Source organism: Microplitis demolitor, chromosome 10, assembly GCF_026212275.2.
Source record: "Microplitis demolitor isolate Queensland-Clemson2020A chromosome 10, iyMicDemo2.1a, whole genome shotgun sequence".
In the NCBI taxonomy this organism is placed as follows: domain Eukaryota; kingdom Metazoa; phylum Arthropoda; class Insecta; order Hymenoptera; family Braconidae; genus Microplitis; species Microplitis demolitor.
The window spans coordinates 1,317,823-1,332,974 of record NC_068554.1 but is presented as its reverse complement, the minus strand read 5'-3'; the positions used below and the strand labels follow the sequence as shown (position 1 = coordinate 1,332,974).

The following is a 15,152-nucleotide window of genomic DNA, read 5'->3' as shown; positions in this document are numbered from 1 at the left end:
ACAAACGATCAAACCGATTTTTTAGTAAATCATCTTTGTTTTAAAATTTATCAGCGGAGATTGATGACAAAGAGCTGATAAGTTCGGCCAGATGACGCGTCATGAATGATTTTTGTTGTCATTTTGTAGAAATGAGGAAACATTCCATGAACAGTAACACTATTTCAGAAGAAACCATGGGTAGTTTTAAAAATTTGAAAAAAATGGAGTAGGATTGGATTCGTTTCATTGCATGACTAAATTTGTATGGCCAAAATATTCTTCAACAAATGAGTTTTTTTGACATTTTGGGTCATAGCTCTAAATTTTCCGGACACCTATACCCTACATAGTTTTCAAAATTTTCTAACCCATGTGATTGCCGATCTGATTGAAGCCATGATCAGCAAAAACGCGGGTCAGAATTTCCTGCTTTCCACAGTATGCCCACTGATTAACGACATTTGCACTGAAAAATTTTAATTTTTGCCATTATTTCAGGAAAAGTTGATCCATGTCCATTTCCAATTCATTCCATGTTCCATAACAAAAAACTTTAACTTTGCTTCCTTTTCAGAGGATGAATTCCAACTTTTTTCACCATGGAGTGGAAAAGATACTTTTCTAATTAAAATACTGACAAGTTTTCATTAAAGCTAGTGTCGGATGCCAATTCAAACTCTCATATATTTGTAATTAAAAATTCAACGGATAAGAAAGGAAAGGATCAGAAATTATTAATAGAAATATAAAAATATATTAAATAAAATATAATTCATTATAAAAAATAAATAGGTACAAAATAAATATATTAAATAAATTAATAAATATAATTATAATTATTTATTTTTTTTAATACGAGTAGCAATTATTGAATTAGTGTGATCCCATATTCCTTGAGTTTCTTCATAATTTCTCCAGTTGCTAGCGTAAATATTGTTCTTATCACCATTTACATGATTATTAATAAATCCATCATGACTATTGTAATCATTGACAACAATAGGTTTTTTAATGTCCAGCGAGTCACCGTTTAATTGAATCACTTCGCCGATATTGTCTTGACTATCATGAGTCCCGGAGTTATGATGACGACTGTCGCTGTCATTGAGCTTATCTCCGGTATCAGGATAGACATTGATGATTGAAATGTTGTCATCCTCAATCTGTTGGTTTGTGGGGTTTGAATATTGATCCGACAAAGTTGTCATAGATAGTCGGTTGTTGAAGCTGCGGCCCCAACCACCACCCCCACCACCGCTATAATCGTAACCACCGCCGCCTCCACCGCCACTTGAAGGGGGACCGTAACTAGTCGGTGGTGGCGAAATGTGTCCTCCTCCACCACCATGACCTCCCCCGCCTCCACCGTAACCTCCTCCACCCCCATGGCCACCTCCACCTCCATCCGATGCTTTGGTCAATAGAACGATCTCCTTCAAGGGCGCTTTGGAAGAGACGATGACACGATTAATCTAATTAGTTTTTTATTCGTTATAATTATTGTTACTAAAACATTAACAACTAGATGATAATTACCTCCCCCACCACCGCCTCCGTGGCCTCCACCACCTCCACCAGATGGCCAGCCTTTGAAGCTCATCATTTTCATCACCAGCATCGCTTTGGTCATCATCATCGAGGCTCCTGCCATCATTAGTCCCTTCATTGCCACAAATCCCATCATAGCTAGACAATTTTCAAAATTTATTTTATATATTTCGGCTCATAATTTTTTTTTTATCCATTATTAATGATCTTACCAATCATCTTCATCTTCACTGCCATCATCATACACATCATCATTTGTTTACATCCTTTGCCTCCTCCTTTACCTCCTCCTTTACCACCCCCGCCTTTTCCACCTCTCCCTAAAATAATAATAACAATAATAACTTATGTTATTTACTAAAATAAAAAAAATCAAACGTTACCTTCAACAATAGCATTTTCACCAAAAGTAAAATCGATTTGATTCTGTTCCCTTCTCCTGGGATTCCACTTCGGAAGATTAATTCTCAAAATAAATTTATTGAAAAAGTCGTCGATACTTCGATCGATCTGAGTGCTGGTCCCAATAGCCCGGGGGTCAATGTACCTTCTCGTCGGCAAACTGTTTCTCACTTTAATGAACTTAACATACTTCCCAAATAAATTAACATACTTGAGTCGTCCAATTGCGTCAATATAACGCGCAACCCGATCTCTGACGCAGTTAATCGACAAATCCAAAAGACATTTTCCCAAATCTCGGACCGGTATCATCGGAAAATGATCATCCTCTTCCTCAATGGTCTCATTAACCACCGGCACAATGCGTACATCCAACCTGACTCCATTTCTCTCATAGTCAAATATATGCTTACCCTCTTTTATCTCATTCAAGCCTTCCTCACTCTCACCCTCACCCTCATGGCCAAACTTCCTGTCCTTCGAAGCGCGCCCCGAAAACTCATTCAGATCGGTCGTTTCCAAAAGATTAACCTTGTTTCCAAAATTACCAGCGGTTTCGAATTTTCCCAGCACCGACAATTTTCCCTCTTTGAAATCCCGCGGGTTTTCATCAGAGCGCGCGGAACAAATAAGACCGATAATAAATAGACCGAAGTATAATTTTTTGTAACAGCTTCCGGTTAGCAAATAAACGTCCTTCATCGCAGAAAGACGTTTTGACAGTCGCTTAGTGTCGATACAATGCGAAAAAACGACTGTCTTTGAAATAAAATCCAACTAGCTGTTTATATAGTAGAAAAATCATGTCGCTTGTGGTTTTAATCAATTTTATATTTTTATCGAAGTATTGTAATATAATCGCGTCACGATTTTCATTAATTTACTGTAAAATACTGTTAATATTGTCACACAACACCCAACAGATTTATTTATTTTCCTTAAGAACTAGAGAAATAAGGATAGTCAGAGGTAATTATATGGATTTATATTGTCATTTACCACTAAAATCTTGAATAAACTTATTATGATCCTCTTAACCTTGATACTGACTTGCATATTAATTATTGTCTTGAAAAGGAACAGATATCATCAATTACTTTATTTAAATTTAAATACAAGATATAAAATAAATAACAATTAAATTACATAAATAAATCTTCTAACAGTTTTAATTAATGGTTTTTTTATGAAAAATTATGATTGAATTAGACGCCACGTCGATTTCGGGGGTTGCTGTACTTCTGGATGCTTTCTTGGACCAGTGAGTCCGAGAGGTCAATTGACCTCCCGTAACCCGAGTGCCCGTAACCGTGACCTGCGTGGTGCTCTTCGCTGCTGTGGGAGTGAGTGTTCGTGTAAACGGGCTTGGCGATCACTTCGTAGGTGGTTTTCTTCTCGGAGCTGCTGGTCAAGGATTTCAGGCCGACTATTGCTGACAGCATCAGTGCCATTAGGCCTGTCATCAGCGCTTTGCCGGCTAGCATCGCTAGAGCACCGAATCCTAGGGCTCCGAGGGTTCCTTTCATCATCATAATTCCGGCTGTGAGGGTGCTCATTCCTGATTTGTCCTTTTTGCCACGGCCTGTATCTGGAATTGCAGAAAAACAATTTTGAATAAAAATATTCAGGATTTCTTGACATCCGATCAGCAAATTTTCCTTCTACTCGTCCATTAAACGTAATAGTAAAGAATGAATGACAAAAACTTACCTGTTTCCGAGTCGGTGCTGAAAATTCCAAAACTCTTGACTTCTTGGTTCAAATTTCGCGCGTCTTCAAGTGTTTTGGCATCAAAAAGTTTTATAGAAATCGAATGACTGTTTAAATACATTCCAATTTTGTGGACCAGAAAAGCGTCCAATCTTTTTTCGACATCATTAGGAAAATCGCGGGCCAAATTGGCAACGAGCTCCGAAGCCGGTATGCTGTCCGTATTGTTTTCCTTGACCACCGAAATTCCAGGGAACAATCCCAAGTTTTGTTGCTCCGAAATTTTGTCCACGAACGAAACGACGTCAAGTTTCAGACACGTCATGCTGTAGGATTTAATGCAGTCTCTATTCATTGCAGTTTCTTTGTTTTCTTTGTGATCTCCTTTTGAATTGACATCCTCGACAGATTGCTTCCAACTTTTCGGGTTTATTTCACCGTATCCATGTCCGAAAATTCCCATGATCAAATATATACCCACTAACATCCGTGAATCCATTTTATTTTTTTTTTTGAATAATTAAATTATCGATTCTAACAGAGTTAATAATTTTGAATTTGTTTTTTCCGACCAAAGGCGTGATTGCACACTGAGCAGAATCTGCAAATAGATGGACTATATATAGTAACTTAGAGCAAGAGGACAGGTACTTTTTCCTTTCGACAATTCATATTACATTCTCCTTTAAGCTGGAGCACACTATTAGACCCGCCTTTTTATTATTATTATTATAACTTTACTATTCGCATAAACAATTGTTGTGTCTGTGAATATCTATGGTCTTTCTCTCACCGACAGTGTCGTAGACGGAAAATAAAATCACAAATCTTTTATCCTTAGTTTATTCGCGACGTCAAATAGAGCGGAGAACAACAAAACTATCGCGAATTTATGTAAAAAAAAAAAATTGAAATAAATTATATCTGCTTGACTCACTTTAATAAATATAAAAATAATGTTGACTTTATGTAAAAACTATAAATTAGATTTATTCAGCTATAATATTTTTAGTAGGGTAAAAGTTATTGTATTTATATTTATGGGGCATTCATTTTTTTGCGCTACAATTTTTACGGCGGGAAATTTTGTCCGATTGTTGAAAGATTATTGCAAGTGTCATATTTTTATTTTTTGATAAATTTATTGCGGTGATATTTTATTTTGGCTTTTGAGGGTCAGATGAAATACAAATTTGATAATGGGGATGATTAGTTTGAAATATATTTTAATATGAGGAGAGTCAATAATATTTTTTTAGACAGAAAATTTTGAAAAAATCCGAAATTTTGCGAATCATAAAATTAAAAAATTTCAAATTTGACGGACAGGTGAGGCCAAATGAGACATCTTACTTTTGATAACTCAAAATTTGAAATTTCGGGCATTAAAAAAAAAATTAATTAATGAAAAAAAAATTATTCTACACAAAATACTGAAGTTAAGCAACGTCTGATAACTTTTGAATTTTTTTAAAAACGATAAATTATTCAAAAAAAAATATTCGAAAAAAATGCACTTGTAGATTTTTCAATTTTCTACATGTGCATATTTTTATTTTTTTTTTTTTTGCAATTAATTTGGTAAAAAAAAAAAATCCGAAAATAGTCTGTTAACTTCAGGATTATTTTCACTCTGAAAAATTTCTTGGAATAAGTAAAAAATTTTTAGCGAAAGTGAACATTTTTTGCTAGAGGAAATATTTTTTTCTGTGCATATTTTAAAATTATTTTACTTGAAATTTTTAGTTAGAAATTTATAGAAACTAAAAAAAAAAAGTTGATACTTAAAATTTTAAATTTCACGTATGAGTGCTAATACCCTATCACACAAAGTAAATAATATATAATACACATTAACATTTTCACTTTATAATGTATAATATATAATCTGTATTATATGTTATCATCCAATCAATAACGTGTTATTTGTAGAAATAGAGCAAAAGTTAAGTATCAATTTATTTTGACGAAGAAAGTAATAATGTTATGTTCTACGCTGATTATTATTTACTTAGCAGTTGTGCAATTACTATATTTAAATAATTATGTGATATACAAGACATGACTCTCAAAAAAAAATTTTATTATATTTTTATTTTTTTATTTTATTAATATTTTAAATTAAAATATCCGGTAATTAAAAATAAAAAATATATTTTGATTTGAATAAATAGACATATATTTTTATTTTATAATTTTTTTAATACTTTCATCATCTGACAAAAGAGAGCAGTTAATTAATTTTCATATTTTCTTGATTAGTTTCCGCCTCGCCTTCAAGTCAGCATTCAAAAAATTAGTTTATAATAAATATCGTAATAGAAACTCGCCTACAACTCTAAAATAATTAAAGTTATATTAATTTAAGTTACTATATTAATGTCAATTTTAAATTTTAATTAAAATTTCATATTTTCATTCTTAATTACACTCAACAGATAATTTTTACCTGTCAGTGAAATCGTCTGTCAAAAAAAAAATATTTGTAATTCTAAAGTTCGCCGACGTCTAATAATTTTTTGAATTTTTAATAACGATCATTTCTAAAAAAAAAAAAAATATTTTAAAAAATTGCACCTTTAGATTTTTTAATTTTCTACATGTGCATTTTTTTGTTTTTTTTTTTTTGCCAAATAAATTTATTTTGTAAATATATCATCAAAAGACATCAGAGTCGAAATTTTGTAATTTTCCTAAAAAAAAAAAGTTTCCCTGTAAAACCTCATTACATAAAAAAAAAAAAATTATTTCCTTAATTGATTTTTGATCAAAATTAAAAAAAAAAAAAAATTTGTTATATTTATAAAAAAAAAAAAATTCTAATCTAAAGTAATTAACTAAAATCTAAAATAAAATAAAAATAGTAAAACATCATTATGTTTATGATCAATAAAAATTCTTGATAAAAAAAAAAAAAATCGATCTATTCATATAAATAAATCGTAGCCTCGAGTCATAGTTCAATGTACTGTACGGTATATCATCTGGCACATGTGGTAACCAAGGAATCGCTCACCGCGACAGAGCAAGTGTGTTCACCTTTTGATATCAACTCGCGCTTATATACTTGACGTCAAGCCAATTAAGGCCGATCCCTACTATTTACGCGTTGCACCCACCACCAGTTGACGTATGCACCGCGTAGTCATGTGTAATTCCCGCCATGCTGATATGACTGCAGTACATACAACAACAATAGCATTGATAGTAATAACAATAATAATACCAGAGTGCAATACAAGCAACCTCACTCCAAAGTGAAGGTAACTTTTGTCTGGTGGGAGCGTGACGTCAAATGGCCCCCACCTTGGCCTCCACCAGTGTCACGATTGACGGCCACGGACATATACTTGAGAATAGAATGGAAGTCAGGGCCAAGGCAATGGCACACTAACCTTGATGTTAAACTCACTCAAGTTTATTCTGCGCAAAGTGGGGATCCATGCGCACACTAAGTAGGGAGGCAAGAGTGGGAGGTAAAGAGGGAGAAGAAGAAGGAGGATCAGGATAAAAAGAGACAGAGTTATTATTTTGCTCGAGGCTACCAGAAGAAGGCCAGTCGTATTAAGTCAAGGCTCTCTCCCCGTTTTTTTTATCCCACTAACCCACTTATCACTTCCTCACTCTCTTCATATATTTTTTATGTTTTTTTATCCATTCACGTTCTCTCCCACTTTAAACCAACGGTATTCAGGTCATCGGCCTTTCTCATGTATTTTTTTTTTTTTTTTTATGATTATTAGTATCAAGATATTTTTTAATGAATTTTTAAATAAATAATTTGCTAATTAAATAAATAAATTTTTTATTTTATTGATAAATTTTTAAAATAAATAAATAAATAATGAGTATGAAAAATGTGATAGAAAATTTAATTTACAGGGCTTTGATTATTTTCAAGGCAAGTCGTGATAGGGGTAAGGGTCGATGGGCAGCTCGGGCGCCCAGGCTTTGTAGGGTTGGTTCACTTCCTCTTGAGAACGATGCCAGTGCTCGTGGTAGATCTCGGGCTTGACCACCCCGTAGCTGACGCGGGCTGGATAAGACGGCGGCGGCGTCAAAAGAGCCTTCAGGGCAACGGCACTTGACAGCAGAAGGGCTGCTAAGCCTACGCCGAGGCCCTTTATTCCCACAAGGCCAATCAGAGTTATTATTATTGGCAAGACTATCAAGGCCTTGAGTTTCAATGCTAGTAATACTGGTAACACCATCCTCTTTAATTTTGTTCTTCCTATAACAGAATAATTCATTTTTTTTTTTTTTAGTAAATTGAGTAAAATTTTTAAACCTAATTTCGATATGACCGTAATCTAAATTTTTCATATTATTAAACTAAAATTTACAATTCAATTTTTCATTTTTTAAAAATTCTACTTCACCTAAGATGAAAAAAAAAATTATTATTTGTTAGCAAAACATAAAAATGATTTTTTAATTTTTTATGAAAATATTACTCGTAGAATTTTTGCAGCAACCAAAATTTGTAAAAAAAAAATTTTCGAGATCTAAATCTGGTATTTTTTCAACTATTTAAATTTGTAGAGATTTGAGTAGATTAAAAAAAAAAATGTAAAATTACCCAATTGTCAAAATTTAGATTTTGGAAAAAAATTCTAAGCCGTAAAAAAAATTTGACATAAGTATGATGAAATTAACATGCTACTAATTTTGGAAAATATATAACACAAGTGATTAGACTATAAATAATTATAGAAAATAATGAATATTGATATATGTGACATATAACAAAGCCTACTTTCTTCAGTTAACACCCGACACTCTCATTGCTGACCCTATCCTCATTTCATTATTCCTCTCTGTACCAGTACATTATTTTATATTTTACCGTTTCCTTTGTCCCACAAACCGTGAATTTTCTACAATAAGTACTTTGTCCAGCATTGACTGTATCAATATACATCATAAATTTAAAAAAAAAATCTCCGCCCTTTTGACAAAAGAACCGGTGCCCAAACCCAAACCTGTAAAACCTTTCAATATCACAAAATCCCACATCGAGCTGCAAGTTTCCACGAAGTTTTTTATTCAAAAAGTAAGAAGCGTAAATTTAATATAAATCTTAAATTTATGACGTGTATAATATTTTTTACGACTGTGGAATTTCGAGGCGGTGATATTTCAAAACCAGGTGGACGATTCAGATTTGGATACGGAAACGATCGACCTACTAGTCGGCCAATCTCGGTATCATGTCAATGTCCCACTTAAATGTCATTGGTCGAAGACGAGAGATCTTGGATACTATATAAGAGTGTACCACCTCCAGAGGTAGCTATCATTCGATGGTTAAACTCTGCAGGAGATCAACATCGTGAACTTATGATTTTTTATTACACCCAAATTTATTAATATCGAGTTATTAATTACTACTAATACTTTAGAATTAGATTTTTTTATTTCTTTACATTCTATTGATTTTTTATCTATGCCAAAATTTTATTAGAATCCCACAATTATTATTTTTAGATAATTACCTCTTGCATAATTATTTTTCAAAAATTAATTAATTAGATCATGCAATTATTTTTCAAAAATTAATTAATTAGATCATGCAATTATTTTCATATTTATTCATAGAAATTTATAATTATTAGAAATAATTCAAATTTTTGGTTATTTCAAATTTTATATAATTCCCAAATTTTTTTATAATTTTTTTTAGTCCCAAAATAAGTATTGTCAATATGACCTCAAAAAATTAGAAATTTGCAGCTAAATGTACACATGCATTTTGTAGATTTATTTTTATTCTAAAAATTACATTCAAAAAATTTTTAGAGCTAATTTCGATTCAAAAATTTTTTTCAGTAATTTTGAGTCGCTCTTATTGCCTATTGTGTTGATATTTTCTGTACAATTTTTAAAAATATCACTTATTATACCCTTGTAATTTTTATTTATGAAAAATTTATCACGGCCCATTTTACCCCTTTTCTATTACACGACCCCCCTCACCCTTCTCAAACTAAAATTAACTGCAACGAGAATTCAAATTTTAAATTCCAGATCGGAGTAGATGCGAATTCGAATAAAATCTACATCACTTCAAAATTCCCGCCGAATTTACTTCCGATTTTTCCAAATATGCAAATAATTTTTAATCAAATGAATAATTCGCAATTAATTTGGTAAAAAAAATTTCAGTGTCCATTGTTTATTTAGTAACTTTTTTTTTCAAAATATCTTAAAATCTCAAAAAAACAATGTCACCCCATAATTCTATATTACCATATATATAAGTATAAGTATTTATCAGTCACATGTCATAAAGTTTCTACAGCAATACAAGACTTGAATACCAATAAAATTAATGACTAAATTTATAATCTGGAAATTACCAATTTTCGGGACAAAAATGACTCGTAAGATCAATTAAAAATAATTATAATTTTCCAATCATTAGATAAATAATTTATCAACAATCTCATAAAATATCATACGAACTAACCTTCAGATGCGCCAGTAGTCAGCCCGCGCAATTCAAAATCAAAACTTTTTTTCCCCAAAGCGCGAGCGAATAAATCCGCCGCGGAACCGTCACTCGGGAACGTCAATTTAATTTTCCTCGTGGCCAAAAAATCGTCAACCCTCGCGACGAGCGGGTCGTCAGTGCGCTTCGACCGGTCATTAACAACATCACTGTCATCTAATTTTTCAAGCGTAACAATGTCTCCAAAAATTTTAATACTGTGCAATTTTTTGAGCTCCTCCATTTTGCGAACCATCTTGGTCTCGATCGCCTCGATGTCCTCGGAGTCACCCCTCGCGATCGCAACCGCGCAAAGCAAAATAATAAATTTTTTTTTCATTTTATTTGAAGATATATATGAGCAAATGCAAAATAAAGCGGCGACTCTTGAGATTGACGTACTTTTTTCGACTGTTTTAGCCCGTAGACATTTTTTCTTTTATATCAGCAGCGTATTTGTTTGGAGGGGCTATAACTCAATGTCTGTGAACCATTTGGCAAAGAAAACGCAATGTTCTTGTCAAGAATTTAAATTTTTTCATTCTTCATATATACATATATATATATCATTTCAATTCATATACACTATGTCTACAGTCTACTGTCTACTTACACCTCTATGAGTCGTGTGTGATGCATTACAATGCACAAAGCAAATTTAAAACGTGATAGGTCTCTTTTGTTGCTGACCGACTAAATATATTTCGTTCAATCGCTCACTAGTTTAATCCACTTTTAATTGTCACCATTCAAAGCTTATTTTCCTTTTTATTGGATGCTCATATATGTATATATGTAATATTGGCTATGAACGCAGTATATTACTTGAAAATTTACTTATCACTCCTTTGAAAAATTATTCTATTTTTTTCTAATGAGTTCATCTTTTGTGTGTTTTTTTTTTAATGAGACCGTCAACATGCAATAAAAAAAATTCTTTATGTTCGATGTCAAAGGGTCAACAATTTACTTAAATTAGTTTATTTTGTTGTATAAAAATAATAGTATAGAGAAAGGTGGGGAAAATGAGACCACTTTTCAAGAAAAAAAATTTTTTTTGTAAATTTTTACATGCACTCTAGGAGAAGTATGGGGTAAGTTGGTCACTGCAAGTATGACCATTTCGAAATTTTGACCAAAAAAAATTCGTCTTTAATCGAAATTTGAAAATAAAAAAAATTATTTAATTTTAAAAAAGTATCAAAAAAGTTTTTTGACAAAATTTTTGACAAATGACCAACTCCATATTTTTACTGGAGACTGTAGAATAACATTTTCAAAAAAAATAAACTTTTTTTCAAAAATGATATCTGCTTTTCTCCCTTCATATATTTTTCCAAAAATATATACAAGACTGTTAAATTAAAAAAAAAATCATTTTTGATAAAAAATAGATAATATGTATGATATGAGTATATATTTGTATTTGTATATGTATATATATATATATATATATATATATATATATATATATAAATATAAAAGCGGCGACTTTCAGGTGAGGATTAGTTTTCCATGACTGTCGTGGCACACTATGGTATGCAAAACATTGTCCTAAATAATTCGGCTTCAATATATATATATATATATATATATATATATATATATATATATGTATATATATATATGAGCGAGTCTAAGGAATATTTGGGACAAGTGCTATGTTATATTGGGCGTTTATGTTAACAAGGGGGAGAGTCAATTTATGTAAGAGAGAGCTGGAGTTAACATTTTTCTGTTATATTTTTGTAATTATATTTAAAATTAAAATTTTCAAATAATCTGGCCTTTCACTTTTAATTAATAAATAAAAAATAATTAATTTAAATAATTTATTTTACTCAAATAATTTACAGTAAAAAAATGTTTAAGTACAAAAAAATTTCAAATAAATAAATAATAGAGATCTAGCAGTCGTTAATAAATAATAATAATAATTATTAGTAATTATCAATTCCTTGATAATTAAAATAAATATTAATATGCATGAGGAAGAAGTTTTAAAAAAATTGAATTAATCCCTTAAATTTATTCGCTGTCAGCTGGTACGTGAGCTGAGAAAGCGAGTTTCTGTGCATTCTTCTCGTCGTTGAAGCTCCTTTTGTATTGGTATCCATTGTTGGTGGTTGCGACATTTGGAGCCCATTGGTTTGATGAACTGGGAGCGTCGTAGTAGGCAGCTACTGGTGGTGGTTGAGCGTAAGGAGCTTTGCCGAAGATGCTGCCGACACTGGATCCAGATCCGGCTGCGCTGCCGAAAAGTCTTTGGAACAACATGACTCCGGCGAGAAGTAGAGCGACTTTGCCAACAATCAGAGCTTTAAGTACCAAAAGACCCAGTCCTCCAAGTAAAATTGGGATCAATGCGAATACTTTTACTCCAGCGGCTGCGATCAAGGGCAAAATCATTTTCTTTATTTTGGCGCGACCTTTAAACACAAAAAAAAATTTATTATTATTTTTTTTTTATTAGAAATTTATAAAGTCCACATTTATGTAGTCATATATGTAGTTTTGATATTTTTTTAAAAATATATAAATGATCTTTCAGTTAAAAAAAAATTATTTTGTTAAAAAATTCATAATGACCAAAAATTATTATGATTTTCAAATTTATTCGATCAATAAAAAAATATATAAGGGAGACTTGATCTGTGAAAAAAAAATGGGGCAAGTTGATCATACTACATAATTTCAAATTTCCAATGAAAATTTTTTTTTTAATTTTGCGCGAATAAAAATTGAAATTTTTTTTTAATTATTTTGATCTGATTTGATTATTGAGATAAAATGGGCCACAATTATAAAAAAAATTTAATTGGCTCTACAGTCTTATAAATTTTCTCTTTTTCTTTCGATCAATTTTTTTTTTTGCTATCAAAAAAATCCAACCCCCAAATTAAAAAGAAAAAAATTTTAAAAATTACAAATTCATAATATTAAAACAAATTTAAGCAAATATATAAATATACTTTCTCTAAAATATATAAAAGACGAGTGAAAGTAGGATTTATAAGTCTTAAATCACATGGCACAGAAATGATCACGCAAGAATTACATGAGTCAACTTGATAGCTTATTAAAAATATAATAAGTAAAAGTAATCTGATGACTGCCAAATTTACAAATCAGTCAACCAGATTAGATATCAAAAAATAATTACCTTCATTGAGGGAGCGTGAGATTGACTCTTCTGGAACATTGATCTTGAGACTGTGGCTCTTGAGGAAGGATACAGCTGAGTCATAGACCATGGCCACGAGTTTCAACGCTCTGTCGGACGTCTCTCTTGGCAGGGAGTTAATTAAATCCGTTTCTGTCTCAAGAGCTTTGCCCGTTCGTTCAACTGTAAAGAAACATATTTTTATATAAACCCGTCAAAATTTGTCAACTTTTTGATGGCCCGACCCCTGAAGGTATCGGAGATCGCTTTCGATAAAAAAAAAAATTTACTTACGTGGAGTGTCGCGATTGAAAGTGACTCCAGGGATGAGTTCAAAAGAACCAGATCTGGCGGCTCTGGCAATCGCACTGTTCGCTTTTATGACAAAACAACTCAAAATATTGTCATCTAATCCAAGACAATCCAAGCTGCCGTTGTGGTCAGCGTTGGGGGCTGGTACGGCGACGGCCGAGGCCACGAGGAGACCGAAGATCACGAATTTATTCATTTTAATAAATACTAGATATCACCACACGATAAATCTCCGGTTTAGAGATGAGAGATCACTGACCAAACTGTGTCCGGAAAATTTTCGGAGCTGAGTGTGTCTTGGCCCTGCCGGCTTCGGATTTTATAGTTGACTCGATCCGGGCGTCTCCCACCTTTTTGACTCGCGAGTCCCTAGCCCCCTAGTGTATGCTATATAGTCAATGTCTCATCTGAACACTACACGTGGACATACCAATACGACAATATAACTAACCAATACACTGACGTTCCAACACACCATTAACAGGACATCTAACATCCACGGATGAGGTACGCAGCCAACTTACGACCAGCCGCCGTAACTTTCGACGTTAATTTTTTAAACAAACCCAAACCTAAACTACTAATACTAATACGGATGCTGATATCACGTTGCTCTTATTGGACACCAAACCGCCTACTTATGCTCTGATGACTTTCGTCTTATGATTGGGATCACTCATTATTTTTTATTTGGGTCATAGGTAGACATGAAATTCGGAATTTTCAGTTTCAACTACTGTTTAAATTTTATTAAAAAATTTTAATTATAATTACAATTAATTGTCTATAATTATCAAAATTTTGAAATTTGACATTCATGACTTTGGATTTAAATTGTGGGCAAACTATAGAACTTAGAGACAAAGTCAATAGAAACTTTTTTGTAGAAAATTTTATTCCTGACAAAATTGTATATAGATATATTTGTCATATCTTTGATAATTTAGTCAGAATTTTGATTTTAAAGACACTATTATTAATGAAGTAATTTTTTTTTATCAAATTTGAAACTGAGTACTGTAAATCAAGATTGTGAGTTATTTATCAAAGATATGACAAAAATGTATTGAACCAAATTTGTAGAGAATTAAATTTGCTACAAAAAAGTATTCTTGAAGTTTTTTCGTTGACCCACTAATTTGTAAGTTATTTGGATTCAAAGTTTTGAAAAAATAATTTTTGAACTTCCAGTCATTTTTGAACTAAATAATAATTTTTTTCATTCATATAAAAATTTTATAAAGCATAAAATATTAGAAAGGAGTATTTACTTTCAAATAAACTATTGAAAAAAATTTTTTAAAAATATAAATTACTTATTAATAAATATTTGAGTATTTCATGCTTATCAACGTCGGACAATATTTGTTTAAAAAAATTAAAATACACATTGGTATCTATATTGTTAGTAAACATTGTTATTAAGAATGGATCGACACAAAAAGCATTAACTACTTTGCAAGACATACATACTATACTTATTACTATTCATCAGTATGTTCTTTATATTACCGAGTATGAATTTACTTGAATACTCTCAATAAC

The 15,152-nt window shown here is 31.7% G+C and overlaps 3 protein-coding genes across 3 annotated transcripts; all 3 read right to left on the bottom strand.

The window, feature by feature from the left end:
- Positions 1–3,016: 3,016 nt before the first annotated feature.
- Positions 3,017–4,216, bottom strand: LOC103571872 (uncharacterized). The gene is made up of 2 exons (XM_008550195.2): positions 3,643–4,216; positions 3,017–3,520 (listed from the first exon to the last, which is right to left on the bottom strand). The coding sequence occupies exons 1-2, from the start codon at positions 4,139–4,141 to the stop codon at positions 3,138–3,140; spliced, it is 882 nt and encodes a 293-aa protein (XP_008548417.1). The 5' UTR covers positions 4,142–4,216; the 3' UTR covers positions 3,017–3,137.
- A 3,214-nt stretch (positions 4,217–7,430) lies between these two features.
- Positions 7,431–10,539, bottom strand: LOC103580131 (uncharacterized). Its single transcript, XM_008561786.3, has 2 exons — positions 10,112–10,539; positions 7,431–7,873 (listed from the first exon to the last, which is right to left on the bottom strand). The coding sequence occupies exons 1-2, from the start codon at positions 10,470–10,472 to the stop codon at positions 7,539–7,541; spliced, it is 696 nt and encodes a 231-aa protein (XP_008560008.1). The 5' UTR covers positions 10,473–10,539; the 3' UTR covers positions 7,431–7,538.
- A 1,411-nt stretch (positions 10,540–11,950) lies between these two features.
- LOC103571748 (osiris 14-like protein) lies at positions 11,951–13,919 on the bottom strand. Its single transcript, XM_008550023.3, has 3 exons — positions 13,590–13,919; positions 13,296–13,478; positions 11,951–12,561 (listed from the first exon to the last, which is right to left on the bottom strand). The coding sequence occupies exons 1-3, from the start codon at positions 13,801–13,803 to the stop codon at positions 12,161–12,163; spliced, it is 798 nt and encodes a 265-aa protein (XP_008548245.1). The 5' UTR covers positions 13,804–13,919; the 3' UTR covers positions 11,951–12,160.
- Positions 13,920–15,152: the final 1,233 nt, after the last annotated feature.